Consider the following 16,499-nt stretch of genomic DNA (forward strand, 5'->3'; position numbering starts at 1 on the left):
CGACACGCTTATTTACATAGGGTGACTTATACTTGCTACTTAAAGATTGGTTTCGTGCAGACTGTCCTGTAATATTTACCTGAAGAGAATAAATTGGACACTTTGGTTTTTCACAGAACTTGAACTGTAGGTGTGACTTGGAAAAAAAAGGTTTCTGTGAGATAAGGTATTGGTTAAATTGTGTTTGTACCAGGCTGTTGGTAGGTTTTCTATTTGAGATTGAATTGAAATATTGACATAACCGTAGGTTGTTGCAGATCCTGTGTTAGTATGGTGAGTAGAAACTCTGTAAATTCTGGACAAATGTCATTATAGGAAACTTGAGTGGGAGTTTATACCTTCTTGGTTTAGAAATATTTTGTTATGATTCAGACCTTCTGTCATGCTTTCCAGTATGCAATGTGATTGTGATTCCAGATGTTAATCAATAAGTAATTTAAGTAGTGAATTCTAGATCTTGCAAAGACAGTCCCTGTTCTGCACTTCGTCTTTTCAGTATAAACAAGCTTCACAACAAAACTAAACAAATTAAAGCGAGTAGCCGGGATCCATTTTGGTGATATATTACTTTTCCAGACCTCATGCTTTTGTATTTCAAAGTAAACACTCTTTGCTGCTTGTAGTATTTTGAGGGAGTTTATTCTTAAGTGTCACGCTATGGCAGCAGGTCTACAAGTTGTCTGGGAAGAGGCAGTATATTTGTGGGCGTGAAAGATACAGTAAAATTTTAAACCAGAAATTATTGCTATTCTGTCTGAGCATCTGAAGGAAGTTACAACTGAGTGAATTGTAACCCTGAAAGTTTTTTTGGTTGAGCATACTGAACACACACCAAAGAAAGAAAAAGAGCAGAGCTTATGACAAAACCAACAGGGAGCCACCAAATAAGTAACTGGCTACACAGGGTCTGTGAGGCCTCGAGCAAACTCTGAGCCCCTCTTAGCCTCCAGCTTCTCACAAACCGCTATGTATCTTTACCAGTTGTAACTGAAATTACTATACATTTTATGATTGTAATGTGACTATAAAGATCTGAATCTGGGGACCCCTGGGTCAGAACAAGGAACAAATAGTTCTAATAAGAAAAGAGCAGAATAAAATTTGGAGGAAGGTCAGAAAAAGCTTTTTAGTACACAGGATCTGTAAATGGTCTTTAAATGACTTTTAGTTGTCTGCAAAATGAAAGCTTACTAATTGTGTTTTAACAGAAGGAGCCAGAAATGAGTCAGATGGCAGCTAATTGTGGCAATACTAAAGAAGCATTTAGGAGTTTATGGGTTAGAGCTGTCAGCGTGACAGCAATGTACCTGAAAATGCCTGATGGGGCAGTGCCAAAGACTGCTGTTATTTAAAAAAAAAAAAAAAAAAAAAAAAAGAAAGAAAAAAGGTAATAATAAAGATGTAAAAAGTGTGATAAAAGTTACAGTGGCTGTGCTCGTTAGATATGCAAGGCTGTACTAGAGGTACCCTCCTCCTTTTGGAAGCAGTACAGCCCTGTGCTTACTATCTCTCTTAATAGCCGCTGCAAGGAGGGTTTTTAAAGACACAAACAAAAAAGCCCAGTTATTGATGTTCTTGTGCTGTTTCCACAACATCCTTAAGTTCTCTCCATTTTAAATAAGACTGAAGCACGAAGGATTTCAAAGGCAGGGATTTCCAAACAGCCCTGCAGAAGATTACACCAAGATTCTTTGCATGCTGCTTAACGTTGATCTTCAGACTTAAACTCCAAGAATCCACTTATTTGGGGTGTTGTTTAGAGGCAGCTTAAATTTAGTTGATTATGTTGAATAATCTGCAGTCTGAGTTTCTAAAACAGTTAAGTTACTTGGTCCACATTGAATTTTGGATTGTTAATATTCATTATTAATTTAGAATATGCTTTTATATCAGCTGTATAAATGTAGTGAAAGATAGGAAGTAACTGTTTCCTAGTAGTTTGATTGGAATAAGGACACTTGAAGACTATTACTTAGTATATGTGTGTATTTTCTTCAGAGAACTAATTGCTGCAATATGTTAAGGGATAACTTCTTCCAAAAATATAAGCAATTTGAATAACAACACTTTGAGAAAAATTTTCTAGAAATATTTTTTAACTTTTCTTTCTTTTTTCTGCCACTCAGAATAAAGTCCAGGATAGGACTTAATTACCATAGGAAGCATTCGTTATTTACCCCATTTTAACTTCAATATAGGTGGCACAGCAACTCACAAGAATTTTATCCCAGCATGGTTCTTTTTTATGTAGAAATTGATGTACAAAGGGTTTTAATAATATATTACCATATGTGCTTTATGGTTAAGTACTAGAGGCTTAAAATCTAACAGTACACTTTCTATATGAAATTACTTGTGGCCTGGCTAGCGGCCAGAGTCCTTGCTTTACATAGTAGAAGATATAGGCCCTTGTTAATACTAAATTGCGTACTTGCTTTTCAGAAGTAAGGGACTAGATGATATCCTTTGTGTCAGTGAATCGCACCCTTTCTTTACAAATGCTTCTGGGGAGATGAGGAAACTCATTCCCTCTTTGTCCCTGGAAGGCTAACAAGGGACAGGCTGCAGTGACGTGCATTTACAGAAATGGATGTCAGACAAGGAAGGGATTACTGGTGACTAGTGCTTATTTATGGTACCTTTATGGTATTTTTCTTGGAATACGCTCCAACTGCTTCTTGCGTAGAGTTCCCTTTTCTTTAGATTTCTTTAGAAGTTAAGCTTTAAAGATAAGACACACAAAAACTTTAGTGAATGTTCAACTTCGCAGGCTGGAGTTCGAGTTGTTTCATCAGCCAGTAAAGGAAAGCAAACTCCACAGCCAGATACTGTTTCAGATTTTCAAGGCAATCTCTTGTTCATGATGACATATGAAATGTTAATTATGTCCTGTGTTGCTTTTCCCTTGTTTCTTTCAGTTAAGGGAAACACGCACATTTTCAGAAAAACTTCCTCTTCCCACTCATCTGTGTACTAGGGATTTCTTCTGTTTTTCTGGTCGTCTGATGTATCTTGTCACACTTAAGAATGTATGTTTTATGCAGGAAATCCCTTGTTGTTAAAATTCTTGGAAAACCTGTGATATTGAGAGTGAAGGTTTCATTTATTTCTTAACTGCTAGTGATGAGGCTGAGCTTGTGGGGTGCAGTTCAACCTGTACAGGATTCAATACTTTCTTTGGAGGTACCTGCCGTGTTGACCATTACAGATATGCTGATGGGCTTAGACGACTTCTCATCTGATCCTCTATGGAATATTTCACTTCCATTATTTATTAATCAGGCCTCATCAGTCTCAGATTTTGTACTTTGTAATTATAAAACAACTAGAGATACGATGAAGCTTAGATGTCAAGAAGCAGTGTAGTTTAAAATATTCATGGTCTTGATTTAAAAAAAAAAAAAAAGACTAAATACGCTGTCAGTAATTGGCTTTCCAAAGTAGTGCTGCCATTAGCTATTCTCTAGTCATAGAAGCTGTTTCATTTCCAGTACTTTGAAAAGGGTAGTATTTGCCAATGAGATTCTAATCTCACTTGTAAATGCTTCATTTTAAGAGAATTATCCTTTACATGTTATGCTTAGGGAATGTTCTTCATGCAAGGGACCTTTTTGCCACAAGGCGTTTTAACTCAGCCTTCTTGATTAGCTAAGGTTTACATTCAGCAGTTTAATTGTGTATTTGGGATGGGGTATGTTGTGATCGTCTTGCATATTTTAGTTCTCCTTTTTTGTACTGTTATTAGTCTTAAAATAGTCCTCTAATTGCACTCTATGGAAGGACATAGCAATTACTAACATCAAAGTGCATGCAGCAACCTGAAGATTACAGTGTATGATACCATCACAAACATCACAAACCTTTTTTTGGATCGTAAAAAGATCCAGAAAAGAGGTGTCAAGTTTAATAGTGTGGGTTTTGTATAGTCTTTCAGACCGGTATAAAAACTTTCATAACAAGGAATATTAACCTTACATTTCAAAAAACTTCTCCAGAACAGTACATGTAAATTAAATCTAGAGGAGTTTGGGCTAAAACCTCTTACAAAAAGGGTTACGATTAAATGTTTTATGCAATGTGTATGGCCTTCATTCTTTCTCTGATTGTAATTTTTTTTTTTTTTATTACTTCTACAGGTTCAGTCCATGCCACATCAATAGCAGCTTCCAGAGTGGAGCAAGCACTCTCTGAGGTTGCTTCATCTCTGCAAAGCAGTGCCCCTAAACAAGGTCCCCTGCATCCTTGGATGACTCTGGCTCAAATATGGCTTCACGCAGGTACTGTGAAAGTAAAATTCTTTCTTGTTCTTTTCCTTTCCCTTTCTTGCTAGCCTAAGGACTTTGCAAAAATCTATTGGTTTCATTTGGAATCTGTTATCGCTCATCAGGTCAAACATTTTTCCAGGTGTGTGTGTGGCACTGAAGCAAGTCAAGAAATAAAAAGCACATCAGAGTTGCTTGTGTGTAAGATCGTTTATGTAAGATAAGGCAGTAGTTTTATAACGCAGCTGTTATCAGTGGAGTCATATCTTCTGTAGAACAGAGGCAACACTCTCTCCCTTATCCATGAATAATTTTGTTTCTGAAGTATCTTGAGCATTTTAGGATTTGGAAATCTAGATGCCCTAATTCCATTGGTTGGAAGAAGGTGTTTGTAAGATTATTGAATAGAGTTCCTACAACTAGAAAAGCTTTATCATTGAAAATAAATAACTCTGAATAGTTGGGGGGGAAAAGGGGTAATAGTGCTATTGAGCAACCTGTCCCTTACAGCTGTGATAATGACCTCTCATTCAGTTCTCTTCTTTCTAGTTTCATTAATGTAAAAGGCCCAGAACTGTTTTTCTATGTGTGGAGTCATCTTCAGTGGATTTAGTATTGTTATGCTGCTTCAAGCCTCAAGCTAAATGGCATATCCCAAGTAGCTGTTATATAAAATTTTAACCATAAAATGATGATCCAGTATATTTTTACACATTTAAAAATGTATATTGCAATTGTTTTTATTGATACTTGCCTCAAAAAGGCGTAATTTAGAAATCAGTCAGCAATTGTTCTGTTTTGGTCTGCTCTCAGACTTGAGCATTTTTCAGTGACGTAATTATTTTTTTTCTTTGTGTTTACATTCAACAAAACACTGGTTTATTTCTTAGTGTTTTAATTTACCTATTTTGCATTAACAGTTTTATTGTGTGAAAGTCATTACAAGGCAATGGCTCCCAGTTATTAATTAAGGTTTTAGAGAAAAAGTCTAGAATATTGGAAAGAGTGACCAATGATAGTGATTAATAATAGTGACCTTGTTGGGGGGGGAAGGGCTCCTTGAAAGCAACAGAGATTAGAACAAGGCAAGGTCCACCAGGGCATAGTGTAGTCACCTGCACTGCATTGTGGCATTGTTGATTCTAAATATTTATAAAGCATCACAGACAGCCATCTACAGTAACTCTTAGCATCCGTAATGCTGATAATTCCTCAGCCTTCTGTGACAGCTTGTTCCGCTGCTTATTTTCTGGGTTTTTTCATTTTTGTTAGTCGTGTCCTGTGCTGCTTATCCAGTCCATGCAAGTGGCTGCTACTGTTTCGCCCACAAAGGAGGGGTCCGGACGCCCTTTGCTGATTCTGTTTTAGTTCGCAACTTAAGTTTGCGTCCATGTTGGTGGTCTGCTGCTGCAGTCTGCTGCACAGTCCACTTTCATAGAATCACAGGGTTGGAAGGGACCTCTGGAGATCATCTAGTCCAACCCCCCTGCCAGAGCAGGGTCACCTAGAGCAGGCTGCACAGGAACGCATCCAGGCGGGTTTTGAATGTCTCCAGAGAAGGAGACTCCACCACCTCTCTGGGCAGCCTGTGCCAGTGCTCTGCCACCCTCAAAGGAAAGAAGTTCCTCCTCATGTTTAGGTGGAACTTTCTATGGTCAAGTTTGTGCCCATTACCTCTTGTCCTGTCACTGAGCACCACTGGAGAGAGCCTGGCCCCATCCTCCTGACACCCACCCTTTAAGTATTTATAAGCATTGATAAGATCCCCCCTCAGCTGTCTTTTTCCCAGACTGAAGAGACCCAAATCCCTCCGTCTTTCTTCATAAGAGAGGTGTTCCAGTCCCCTAATCATCTTGGTAGCTCTCTGCTGCACCCTCTCCAGCAGTTCCATGTCCCTCTTGACCCGGTGAGCCCAGAACTGGACACAGTACTCCAGGTGCGGCCTCACCAAGGCAGAGTAGAGGGGGAGGATGACCTCCCTCGAACCTGCTGGTCACACTCTTCTTGATGCACCCCAGGATGCCATTGGCCTTTTTGGCCACAAGGGCACATTGCTGGCTCATGGTCATCCTGTTGTCCACCAGGACTCCCAGGTCTCTTTCTGCCGAGCTGCTCTCCAGCAGGTCAGCCCCCAACCTGTACTGGTGCATTCCACTCTTATCAATGTCTGTCTCAGCAAGTGTGGCCTGTAGGCCATATTCTTGATTCCCAGCAGGAAGAAGCATGGGTGGGAAGTAGGAGAGGGTTGGGTTGGAGAATGAACAAAGTGTTAAAGATCCAGGGGAAACACACCACGAGGTATGAAGAGTGCCCTGATTCTTTGTGTACGGGGAGCAACGAAAGAAAAAAGCAAGAGAGGAAAGAGAGTTTCTGTCTGCCTTTGGAGACGGTACTGCAACCAGAAGTCTACTTCCTCTCCACTTTAGAATGATCCTGTTCTCGATACTTCAGGCTAGTGATTTGTGCTGCATTTCAGAATGTTTAGGTATCCTGCTATTCAGCTACTTGTCCTGCTACAGTAAATGCCCTGAGCCTTGAGAAAGGCTCTTTACAGTAGGAACATTCAAAATAAAGTTTTCTTCCAGAAGCACAATACAAAGCAGATATTCTGGAAGGTATCTTCATCAGTATATATGGGTTACTTGCATAGAGAACAGCGATAAAATTACTTAACGACTTACTTGCAGCACATGTTCTTTAAATAAAAGTGAAGATTTACTATTGGGAAATCGCTTCCTTTTTGAGACTTGTGCCACATGTAACTGTTTGACTCCCTGTATGCTTGTGCAGTGTTTTACTTAGTTTGATCAGGAAGGGGGGGGAATCTTTAACAAGCTTTAAATCTTAAATTACAAAAATTGAGAGTTATTCTTCTTGTTAGATTATAGAGACATGGAAAAGTTACGTAAATAAGTTCTAATACATGGAAAACTTAATGGTATATATTAATCCAAACTAAAATATATGATGTGAAAAAGAGAGAAAATGCTTATTTTTATGGATATACAGTGTCATTCCAGCTGTCGTTAGTGGAAATGAGCATGGCATTCAGGCCAAAGAAGTTGATTTTGCACACAGCAACTGGCTTTTAATTTTTCATCTTGTTTTTATTAATGGACAGTTTCAGCCTTTCATTTCTGGGCGTACAGCATAAAGGTAGAAAATCAGGCTTATTTTAAATGTGAAACAAAATGATTTTTGCAATTAGTCCATTCTTCAGTAACTCGCTATTAAAAACCAGACGTGTCCCTAAATGATCGATGGCTGTGATGGTCCTTCAAGAAATGCATCAAGACTGAACTCAATATTGCTGTGTGGCTTGGTTGGAAAATAGACTGATTTCTCAGTAAAATGCAAGTGTAAGCATTGGAAAGGTTTGAGCCAGAGGGCGTTCTCGGCATTCTCTAGGTGGAGATATTGAGAAGAGCACATCAGACTTGGCACCTGGTTTCTCTTTGAACTGCTGCTCCTCTCTGAGATTTTCCTTCAAAGTCTGCTGGCACTTGTCAGTTTTCCAGAACTGATTTATTTGAATTTTGCCATGTTGGTTTTTAACATTTTTATTCAGTTTGAAGTCATTATCTGAGAACAAACAGCTCTCCTTCAGTTTCAGAAATTTCTTGAATGAACTTTCATGCTTTACATCTAGCCACAAGTTCAACTTTCTGTTCATTCTTCCATAGTTTTTCAACTCTGTTGGGGTGGCATAACTTCTGGTAGAGAAAAGGAAATTTTATTTTTAAAATAAATCTATATATCTTTCAACATAAAGGAATTATTTTGTTTAAATTTAATACTTTTAGGAAGGTCTGTTAATAACTGTCAAGTTTCTCTGCTGCAGTTAGTAAGCAGGACAGCAAGATTTAGTATCTGTTACAGTAACGTAAGACTAATTTATAAGCAGTATTGCAGCTTCTATTGCCTAGTGTTAAAAGCCATCGCTACCTTACTTGTTTCCCCGCAAGGAATACAGAACTTCAACTGCAGTCCGTTAAATTAGTCAATCTCTGCTTATTTTTAAGTCTAGGATTATTGTGGTAACAGATCACCTACTTAAGTCAGGTGTGGGAGTGTGTATGTAAAATGATGTTTCAACCCTAATGATGCTGGAGAAGACACGATAAAACCAGGGGAGCTTGAATGGTTAGCATTTAAATGGCATAGTGTATTTTATACTCGCTAAAATCTTGTTTATCACATAGTAACGTTGACCACGTAGCTTTCAGAAAAGCACTCAAGAATGAAGTACCCAAAGCTTTTCAAAAGTATTTTAGGGTTTTAAGAAAAAAAAACTTCTCAGTACAATTCATATTTTATGGTGTATGTCCAGCTCTCAAATTATGGCTACAACTTGCTCTTTGGTTTCTACCAACAGTTAGTAAAAGTAAAATCCTAGAAAACTTTAATTTCTCCCAAATTTAGATTTTGATTTCAAAAGTTTATGCCTTCATTGTCTTCCAGGTTTCCTATTCTTTATCTGACTAGGTGAGGTGGTTCTTTTAGGGTTAGGGGGAAAATAGTGTCGCTGGATCTGCAATTTCACATCTTAGTTCTTCATGTGGATGAGACATTTTTCCATCAAAAAGCATTTCATAAGTTTCTAACAATATATTGCATTAATTCATACATCTATATGGACGTACTATTTATTTAGACAGAATGTGTTCTGTGAAATCAGAGTCAACTGAGAAGCAAAATAATGCTCTTCTGGGGAAAAAAAAGTCCGTTCTCCCATCAATACGATCAGGTCTTAGAGGAAGAAAATAATTTACTCCAGCAACCCTACAGAAATCAGTTTGAAAAATAGAAAATGAGTAAGAATGTTAAACTGTGCTTACTCACCAACTGCTACTGAAAGTCCAGGTTTTGTTAGTCATTGTTGTAAGTTGATTTTGATGAAAATAATTATGAATATTCATAGCAGATGTCACCTGTAAGATAAGGCTTGTACACTGCAGTCCTGATGTTGACTAGTTAGGAATACTATTAAATCTGTTTGATGCAATTATCTCAGAAGGAAGTTCGTTTAAAAGCACTCAGAGTGTTAGGCATAACCCCAGATCCACTCCTGTAGTGTGAGATTCTGATCTGACAGCCTTTACACCAAGATGGGTGGCCTGTTCTATACGGCGAGAAGCATGTCATGAACAGCGATAGATCACTTTGCTGTTTTGATGGAGCATTTTGATTTAAACCTTGATCTTTAAAACTCTCATACAGTGTGATACAATAGAATGCAATTCTACAACTACTTTGAGGCTCAATTTTTCTAGGGTCTATACCAACGTAAAAGAAATAGATAACCCAACTCAGAAACTTTAACATCTTTTTTCTTGCATTTAGTAACTCTTTATTCCTCTCTTCTCCCACTCTTTCAACAAGAGATTAAGATAATCCAGCAGGGTGGTAAAATAGTGGTGTTGAAGAGTGTCATAAGAGCTATTGAAAGCAAATACTTCTTCTATTGTTAGTTGTTAATCACTTACTGAATGAACCTTTTATTTCCTCATATAGTCAATCTGATTTAGACACGTGTGTGTCAGGCTACACAACTGCTTTCATCAGGAGTGATTTATGTTAAATCAAATATAGTGCCTTTTTTTTTTTAAGCTACAGAGTTAAATGTTTGTAGCTTCTGGAGGCTATCTTAGATAAAGTGCTTGGAAATACAAACAAATCTTGTCAAATCGGCATTCTTATAAGCATTTAATGTGTTCTGCTAACTTAACTAGGAAACCTTTCATATCAAATAACATTTTTCTTTTAAAATGCTCTGAAGTAGGAAATGTAGAATGAGGCTTGCCTTTTAGTGAGTGGTAGCTGGAGCAATTGCTACTGCTTCCGTAACAGCTGACACATAAAATTCAGAACCTGTAATTAGTTGTGTTCTCTTACCTGCTGTAAGGATCTGTGTGCTTTTTTTGTGTTGGGTTTTGTGTTCTTAAATGGTACTGGAATACTCTGGCATGCTCACCTCTTAAAAATAAAGCTAAAATGAAAAAATTGCTAAAATGAAAAAATTCCAGACTTCAGTTAAAAATAGAATGCTTAGAATGAAACTATTTACAAATACAGGACATGTGACATCTAGTCGTGGTATGATGATGCAAGAATTGTTCATTGGTCCTCATGTTCCTTCCACAGCTGAAGTCTACATAGGAATTGGGAAGCCTGCTGAGGCCACAGCGTGTACCCAGGAAGCGGCTAATCTCTTTCCCATGTCGCACTATGTTCTCTACATGAGAGGTCAGGTAGCTGAACTTCGTGGAAATATCGATGAAGCCAAACGATGGTATGAAGAGGCCTTATCTATTAGTCCTACTCATGTGAAAAGCATGCAGAGGCTGGTAAGTCTTGACTCCACCTTCATAAGTACTTTTGTCTCAATTTAGGATACTGTGTTGTGAAATCGTAACTTGGTGCGGGGAACACATAGCTTATGAGTTTTGGATCTATATTCTTACTGGCAAAATAGCTTTGGAAACTCTTTTCTGGCTTTTTATTCCCTCTTCTCTATGTGTTTGGACATAAAAAGGATCTGCAGGCAATAAGACTATTTCAGTCCTAACAGAGACTGCAGTAAAAGAAGTAATTTGCATCTGCCTAATAATCAGTGCCTTTGGGAAATAAAGGTGGTAAGAGAAGAGTTGGATACTGTAGTCTAGGGGAAAGACCAGTCATTCTGGTGTCTAATTCCAAACTAAAAGTTGAATTCTCCATGTTGATTGCTTACCTTCATGCTATGTGATTTCTTAGATTTTTGAAAAGTAGAGAATCAGTCTTGCCCTCAAAGGAATGTGTAGCTTTAAGTACAAAGGTGCTTTCCCCATTATAAGTGCAGAAGGTTGTTTAGATACTTCATCTACACATACATCGTATATTCTGTGCTTACTATGTTAGGAAAATTACTTTCTCTTTTTAATCCAGTTTTCTTCCAGATAGAGCGGAGTGAAACAGCTGCAATCCGCTACTTACCCAAACTTTTTGTTCTGAAGTAGAAGCTGGTTTCCGCCTAGTTGCTTATGAATTATGCAGAGAAATTTCTTGTACATCCCTGAGGGGAACATATGAGACAAAAGATCAGATAGGAAGGCAGCACAGGGAAAGTTTTTTGTTTCACCTTCTCAGCGTTTCAAGATATTTTAGCCTACTGACAAATGCCGAAAGGTTCCTTTTCCTGAAGAAGCAGGCAGTTGACCTAAAGCAGTGCAGCTTAGTGAAAATGAGGGCTTATGTTTTTCTGGATATCTTTTTGCCCCTCCTCTGAATCCACCTTTCAATAGTCTGGAAACACATGATGCTTTTCAGAATGACTGAGAAATTAGCTGCCTTTACGAGGCACGTGAGATGAAAAATACGGTGCTTCCAATCTGGGTTTGAGTGCAAGCTGGAGGAAAACTATTCATTTTGTTGGATCGGCCAGCCCTTTTTAAGCATTCTTATGATATAAAATTTTGGGTTTTTAAAGCTTTCTCTATTGCAGTAGACCTTTTCTGGTTTGAAGAGATGCTGAGAGATTTATGCTGCTTGAATACAAATATTAAAGATGTATGCTATAAAAATAGCTGTCTGTGTAGTTCCATGAGGGGAAAAAGTACAGGATTCTGTATCGTTCTTGATCTTTTGACTAATGCAAAAAGCGTTTTGAGGAGGAAGTTTGCAATGTTTACTCTTGCCTGTGTGTATAGATGAATATCTGTACATCTGAACACCGTGTGTATATTTACCTTTTTATTATAAAGAGATACGATCTCAGTGGCAGGGGAGCTATAGCAACAGCACTGTGGAGGTACCAGCCTCTATAACAACAGCTGAAACATTACTTGTAATGTTTGTATTCACAATTCTAAGCTGACAAGCTGTTTGTGAACCAAAGTTCTGTGAAAAAATACCTTGTTTTCTGAGATTAATTTGATATTTTAGATTATTTGTTATGGCTTTCTAGCAATGCTTAGAAAGCAATATAAAGTGCTACTATTTCATCATAATTTACATTAGAGCTTAGATTTACTTAATAAGCTTTGGTGAATTTCTTTTTTTGGGGACAAATACCAGGTATAGATCATAATAATTTTATATATAAAATGCAACAAAAAGGAAATAAGATTTAAGGATGGCACAAGTTCTAGCATGTAGCAGATGTATCTAGCCCTGCCTGTCCAAGTAAAATTATTTGAAATAGCTGAACTTGAAATCAATTTTGAAGGATTTTTTTTCTTTTAATTAAAATTTAACATGAGTGACATCTGACACTCAGTTCAATCTGAAGACAAATTTTCCTGATGCTGGTGGTGGAGAAATCTGGAACTTTGATTTGTGATATTATGTGTAGTTGTCCAGAGAAGAACAAAAGTTAAATAAAATGTTTATTTGTGTTTGTATAAGCAAGAATGGCTTATTTGGAATAGGCAAGATTTCTTCTTTTATAATCCATCCTTTTAATGATGATACATCGCTCTGGTAAGAAGATGAAAAAGTAAGCTTTGAAGCTTTGCTATTTTTCAGTACAACTTTTTTTCCGTAACTCTCTTCAAGTACTTATTCCTGAATACGATCTACTGTTTCTACACAGAAGCAACCTTATTAATCTAAATTACTGAAGAAATGTCTGAAGAAAGACTAGAAAGTTTAGTCTTGTGGCTTGAGAACTGATGTGCTTCCTCCTGTGAGTTGTGGCCTGTCCTGTGCTTTGGAGTTTCTGCATAAAGACTCTTGCATTTGTCTCAAGTGCAGACTCCGTGTTCTGTTAAGGTGACGGTGAACACAAGCTCTCAGCAGAAGTCTGAGGTATTGCCTGAATGCAATTACCTTTTATTGGCTGGCATAATCTGTTAAAATACTATATTTGTCTGAAATTACCATTTTCTAAAGAAACAAGTTGTTATTAATCATGCTGCTGTCTCTAAGGTCTTCACTAAAATAAAAAACAGGAGGACTTGGTGATGGTGTGAAAATCGGAGCAGTTAAGAGTGATGGAAGAGATCTGTTCACCAGCAAAATGATAATGATAAATGGGAAAGTTTGGAAGGAGAGGTTAACTCTCGTCTTAATAATGAAATGCCTAAGACAGTGAGACATCAAATGGTGAGGGCATGGTCCATGAATAAAGGACAATTTGTTCAGCTGTATTCAGCTTAATTAAACTTCTTGGGAAATGGAACTGATTGGGTTATGCTGTTGTGTTACCTAAGACGTGAGATATTCTAACAGAGACCTGGCTGCAGGGGGCAGTGTGTTTGTGTTCATGCTCACTGCTATTTCACTTCCTTCTAAAATCTTGGGGGTTTTATTAATTAAATCAGCTGAACAAGAAAAGTAGTTCTTTCAAAGAGAAACACTGTTAAAATTCTCTTTAGTTGCTCGTGCAACTAAATTATTCCTCACACAGTTAATGTTTATATCCATACATTCGCTCACTGTATTCTCTTATGCAGTTCTCATTTGAGGATCTGCCTTGTTCTCAGGTGCAATTTTTTACTGTTTGTCGCTAACTGACATTTTCTCCAAGCCAGGGGTTATACCAGCTTGTTCTGTGGCTGGCTCTAACTGCTCGCAAGGTGTCAAGAGTGAAGCAGTGACGTGTCAGTATCACTCAAGTGTGCTTCACAGAGCGCAGCAGCAATGCTTTTGAAGAAATGCAGTGTCCTTCCTTGCTTTTAAGGGTTGTATAGTGCAGTGGGGGGAAACAGTGCAAATCTGCGTTTGAAATACTTCAGTGTGTGTTCCATATTTCAAATCGCTTTTTATCACATCCAATGAAATTTAAAATTTTCCTTAATGACTAAATTGACAAATGATGAGTCGCACTTCGATTGACTGATTGAATGTCATATATATTTGGTTGTCACCTGCCTGATTTTGGCCAGAATGGATTTATTTGAACAACTTTCTCCATTCTCCCTGCCCTTTATCATCACCTCCAGATTTCTGCATTACTGCTGCCTTCCTGCTTTTGTCATTGTTTTCCTCCCCTGTGAAAAAAGAATAAACAGTCTTTTATCTCCTGCAGTCAGAGTGCTGTTGTGGAAAGTAGCCCTTACTGCTGACGTCTGAAAAGTCCTGAAACGGGCCATCATTCAGTAATGCCTGAAATGACAATGAATGTTTCAACCCATTGTCCAGGAAACAAATCCGTGTATTCTCTCTCAGGCTGAAGATTTCTTAGCTAAATGTAGCTTTCACATGAAATAGTTTTTCCAGCATCTCTATATCATTATAGTCCTAGAAGACTCGTAATATTTTTGAATATTAATTCATCTTAGCACTTGCCAGTTAATTCTATTAGTAGCTCAGCTTCTAAGAGATGAAAACTAAAACAGAAAAGGAGAAATTAGTTATCCGAAATTACTGATGTAGAAATTCATTTTCGAAAAGCATTATCTTAAAGAATTACGTTCCCCACTCCACACTGCTAGATATCTGTTAAAGTTTCCTATAATTATGTAGAACTAAGTCAGATCTCTTAAGGCTTAGATTAACTATTTGCACTATATGCGCTTTACCTCTCAGTTATAAATATATTTTTATTTATTTCTAACTATATTTACTACTTACACTTTTTTTTTCAACCTAAAGACGCTTTGCCAGAAAGCAGCCTAGCAGTACATATGGGTAGTGTATGCTTATGAGCTGTCAAGGGTATTGGGCTGACTGAAAGAAAGGGAACACAGAGAAGACTTCAGAAACGTGCATCCAGACCCTGTTGGAAAGGGTCGGGGGAGTTAAAGAAGAGAAAGACTAAACACTGTCACCCAAACTAACTTTTGCCTTTCAATGAGGCAGTGTTCTCTAGTATTTATTCTTCCTTTCATAACAAGGACCTCCTCTGGTGAACATTCACTAACTCCTTTGATTTTCATTGTCAGGATGCTATACTGTAAAAATTTTTGGTCTAGGCCACGTAGGCTTGTCCTAACCTCTTTGTGCTGGTTCTTGTGAGTCGTTTGTTTTGTGACCGATTACCATAGAGCTAAATTCTAATGCCAAATCTCAGTGCTCGTTTGACTCGCTAAGTGCATCCTTATGCATATGGTGGTGGAAGAAGAATGGAGAAATAGGAGTAGTTGGTTTTGTTAGATTTGTTAGTAGATTGTTGTGGGTTTGCCCTTCAGAAACTTCAATGTTATTTCATAGGAAGTACAGAAAGCAAAACATATGTTCAGCCAAAAACTCACTGCTCCTTACTGAAGGCATTTTACTGTGACTTGACCACTGTCACATCTAAATATTTCAAGGAGTCACATTCTGAGAAAACAATGGCAGTTCTACTTGCATTTTAACCTGGAACACTCCCATTAAGTTCAAGTGAGTCAAGGACCATTTCAATACACTTGAAATTCTTCACTTGCCATGTGGTATTCACAGGCTATATTCTTTTCTGCCTTGAAAATATTATTTCCCATTTTAGCCTTACAACAGAAAACCATCGGTGCTTAGTGCAAGAAAAAGTGCATAACACCAACTTGCACAGTCATTAGCTTTTGAAATATAACAAAGTGTGAATCAAGGTGAATAGGTGAATAAAAAAGTTTTGTTTTTCCCTGTTTGTCTCAAAGTTATCTCCTTTTATTTTTAGTGTTATTGAGCTCAAGTACAGCAGTTAACCATTTCATACTGATCCGTATCTTAAAGATTACCATTGGGGGAAGATCAGTATAATTTCTTCATTCCTGGTTGCTTTATCTGAGTTTTACAGTAGTCTTTTAAAGCAGACCTATTTTTGTTCCGTATTTGACAACAATAATTGCTACAAATTTGAGTTTAAACTAGAATTTAGTTGCTCTTTTGGAAACAGAAAGTGACTATGAGACTTTACTGCACTAATTTTGTTTATAACTTCAAGCAGTGAGCTCCCATTTACTGAGGCAGCGCTGTCTGTGCTGGTCCCCTGAGAACTGTTGTCCTGAAAGCGGTATTTTGGGGCTGTTGAAACATAGGTCCTGCTTCAGAAAAGAATTTCTTTTCACATTACCTTGTATTTACTCCAAATGACTTAAAGCAGCTGTAGCAGGAGCAGATCTTTCAACAAGAAAATACATCCACTCTTGGATGCTTTTTACCACCTGAGAGTGAGCTCTATAAGGACTGAACAGGTTTCAGCTTGTCTGTGCTGTCCTCAGCTGACAACCATTACAAGAGGAATACTGCAGTGGGGCTTAAATAAGTCATTTGGTTTAGACAGTCTGTGAATATCTGAAGATGCAGAGGTAATCTGATTTTGTACAGCATGCGCTGTTG

General features: G+C 37.7%; 1 protein-coding gene across 3 annotated transcripts in view; it reads left to right on the plus strand.

Annotated features, from left to right (window-relative positions):
• TTC7B (tetratricopeptide repeat domain 7B) overlaps window positions 1-16,499 on the plus strand; it is a 155,001-nt gene that overhangs the window by 111,251 nt on the left and 27,251 nt on the right. For all 3 annotated transcript variants that reach the window (XM_063334361.1, XM_063334362.1, XM_063334360.1), the window contains 2 exons: window positions 4,137-4,277; window positions 10,407-10,609. In XM_063334361.1, the coding sequence (XP_063190431.1) occupies window positions 4,137-4,277; window positions 10,407-10,609 (344 nt within the window). The remainder of the gene's footprint in view (window positions 1-4,136; window positions 4,278-10,406; window positions 10,610-16,499) is intronic.

This window comes from Chroicocephalus ridibundus, chromosome 4 (genome assembly GCF_963924245.1).
Source record: "Chroicocephalus ridibundus chromosome 4, bChrRid1.1, whole genome shotgun sequence".
In the NCBI taxonomy this organism is placed as follows: domain Eukaryota; kingdom Metazoa; phylum Chordata; class Aves; order Charadriiformes; family Laridae; genus Chroicocephalus; species Chroicocephalus ridibundus.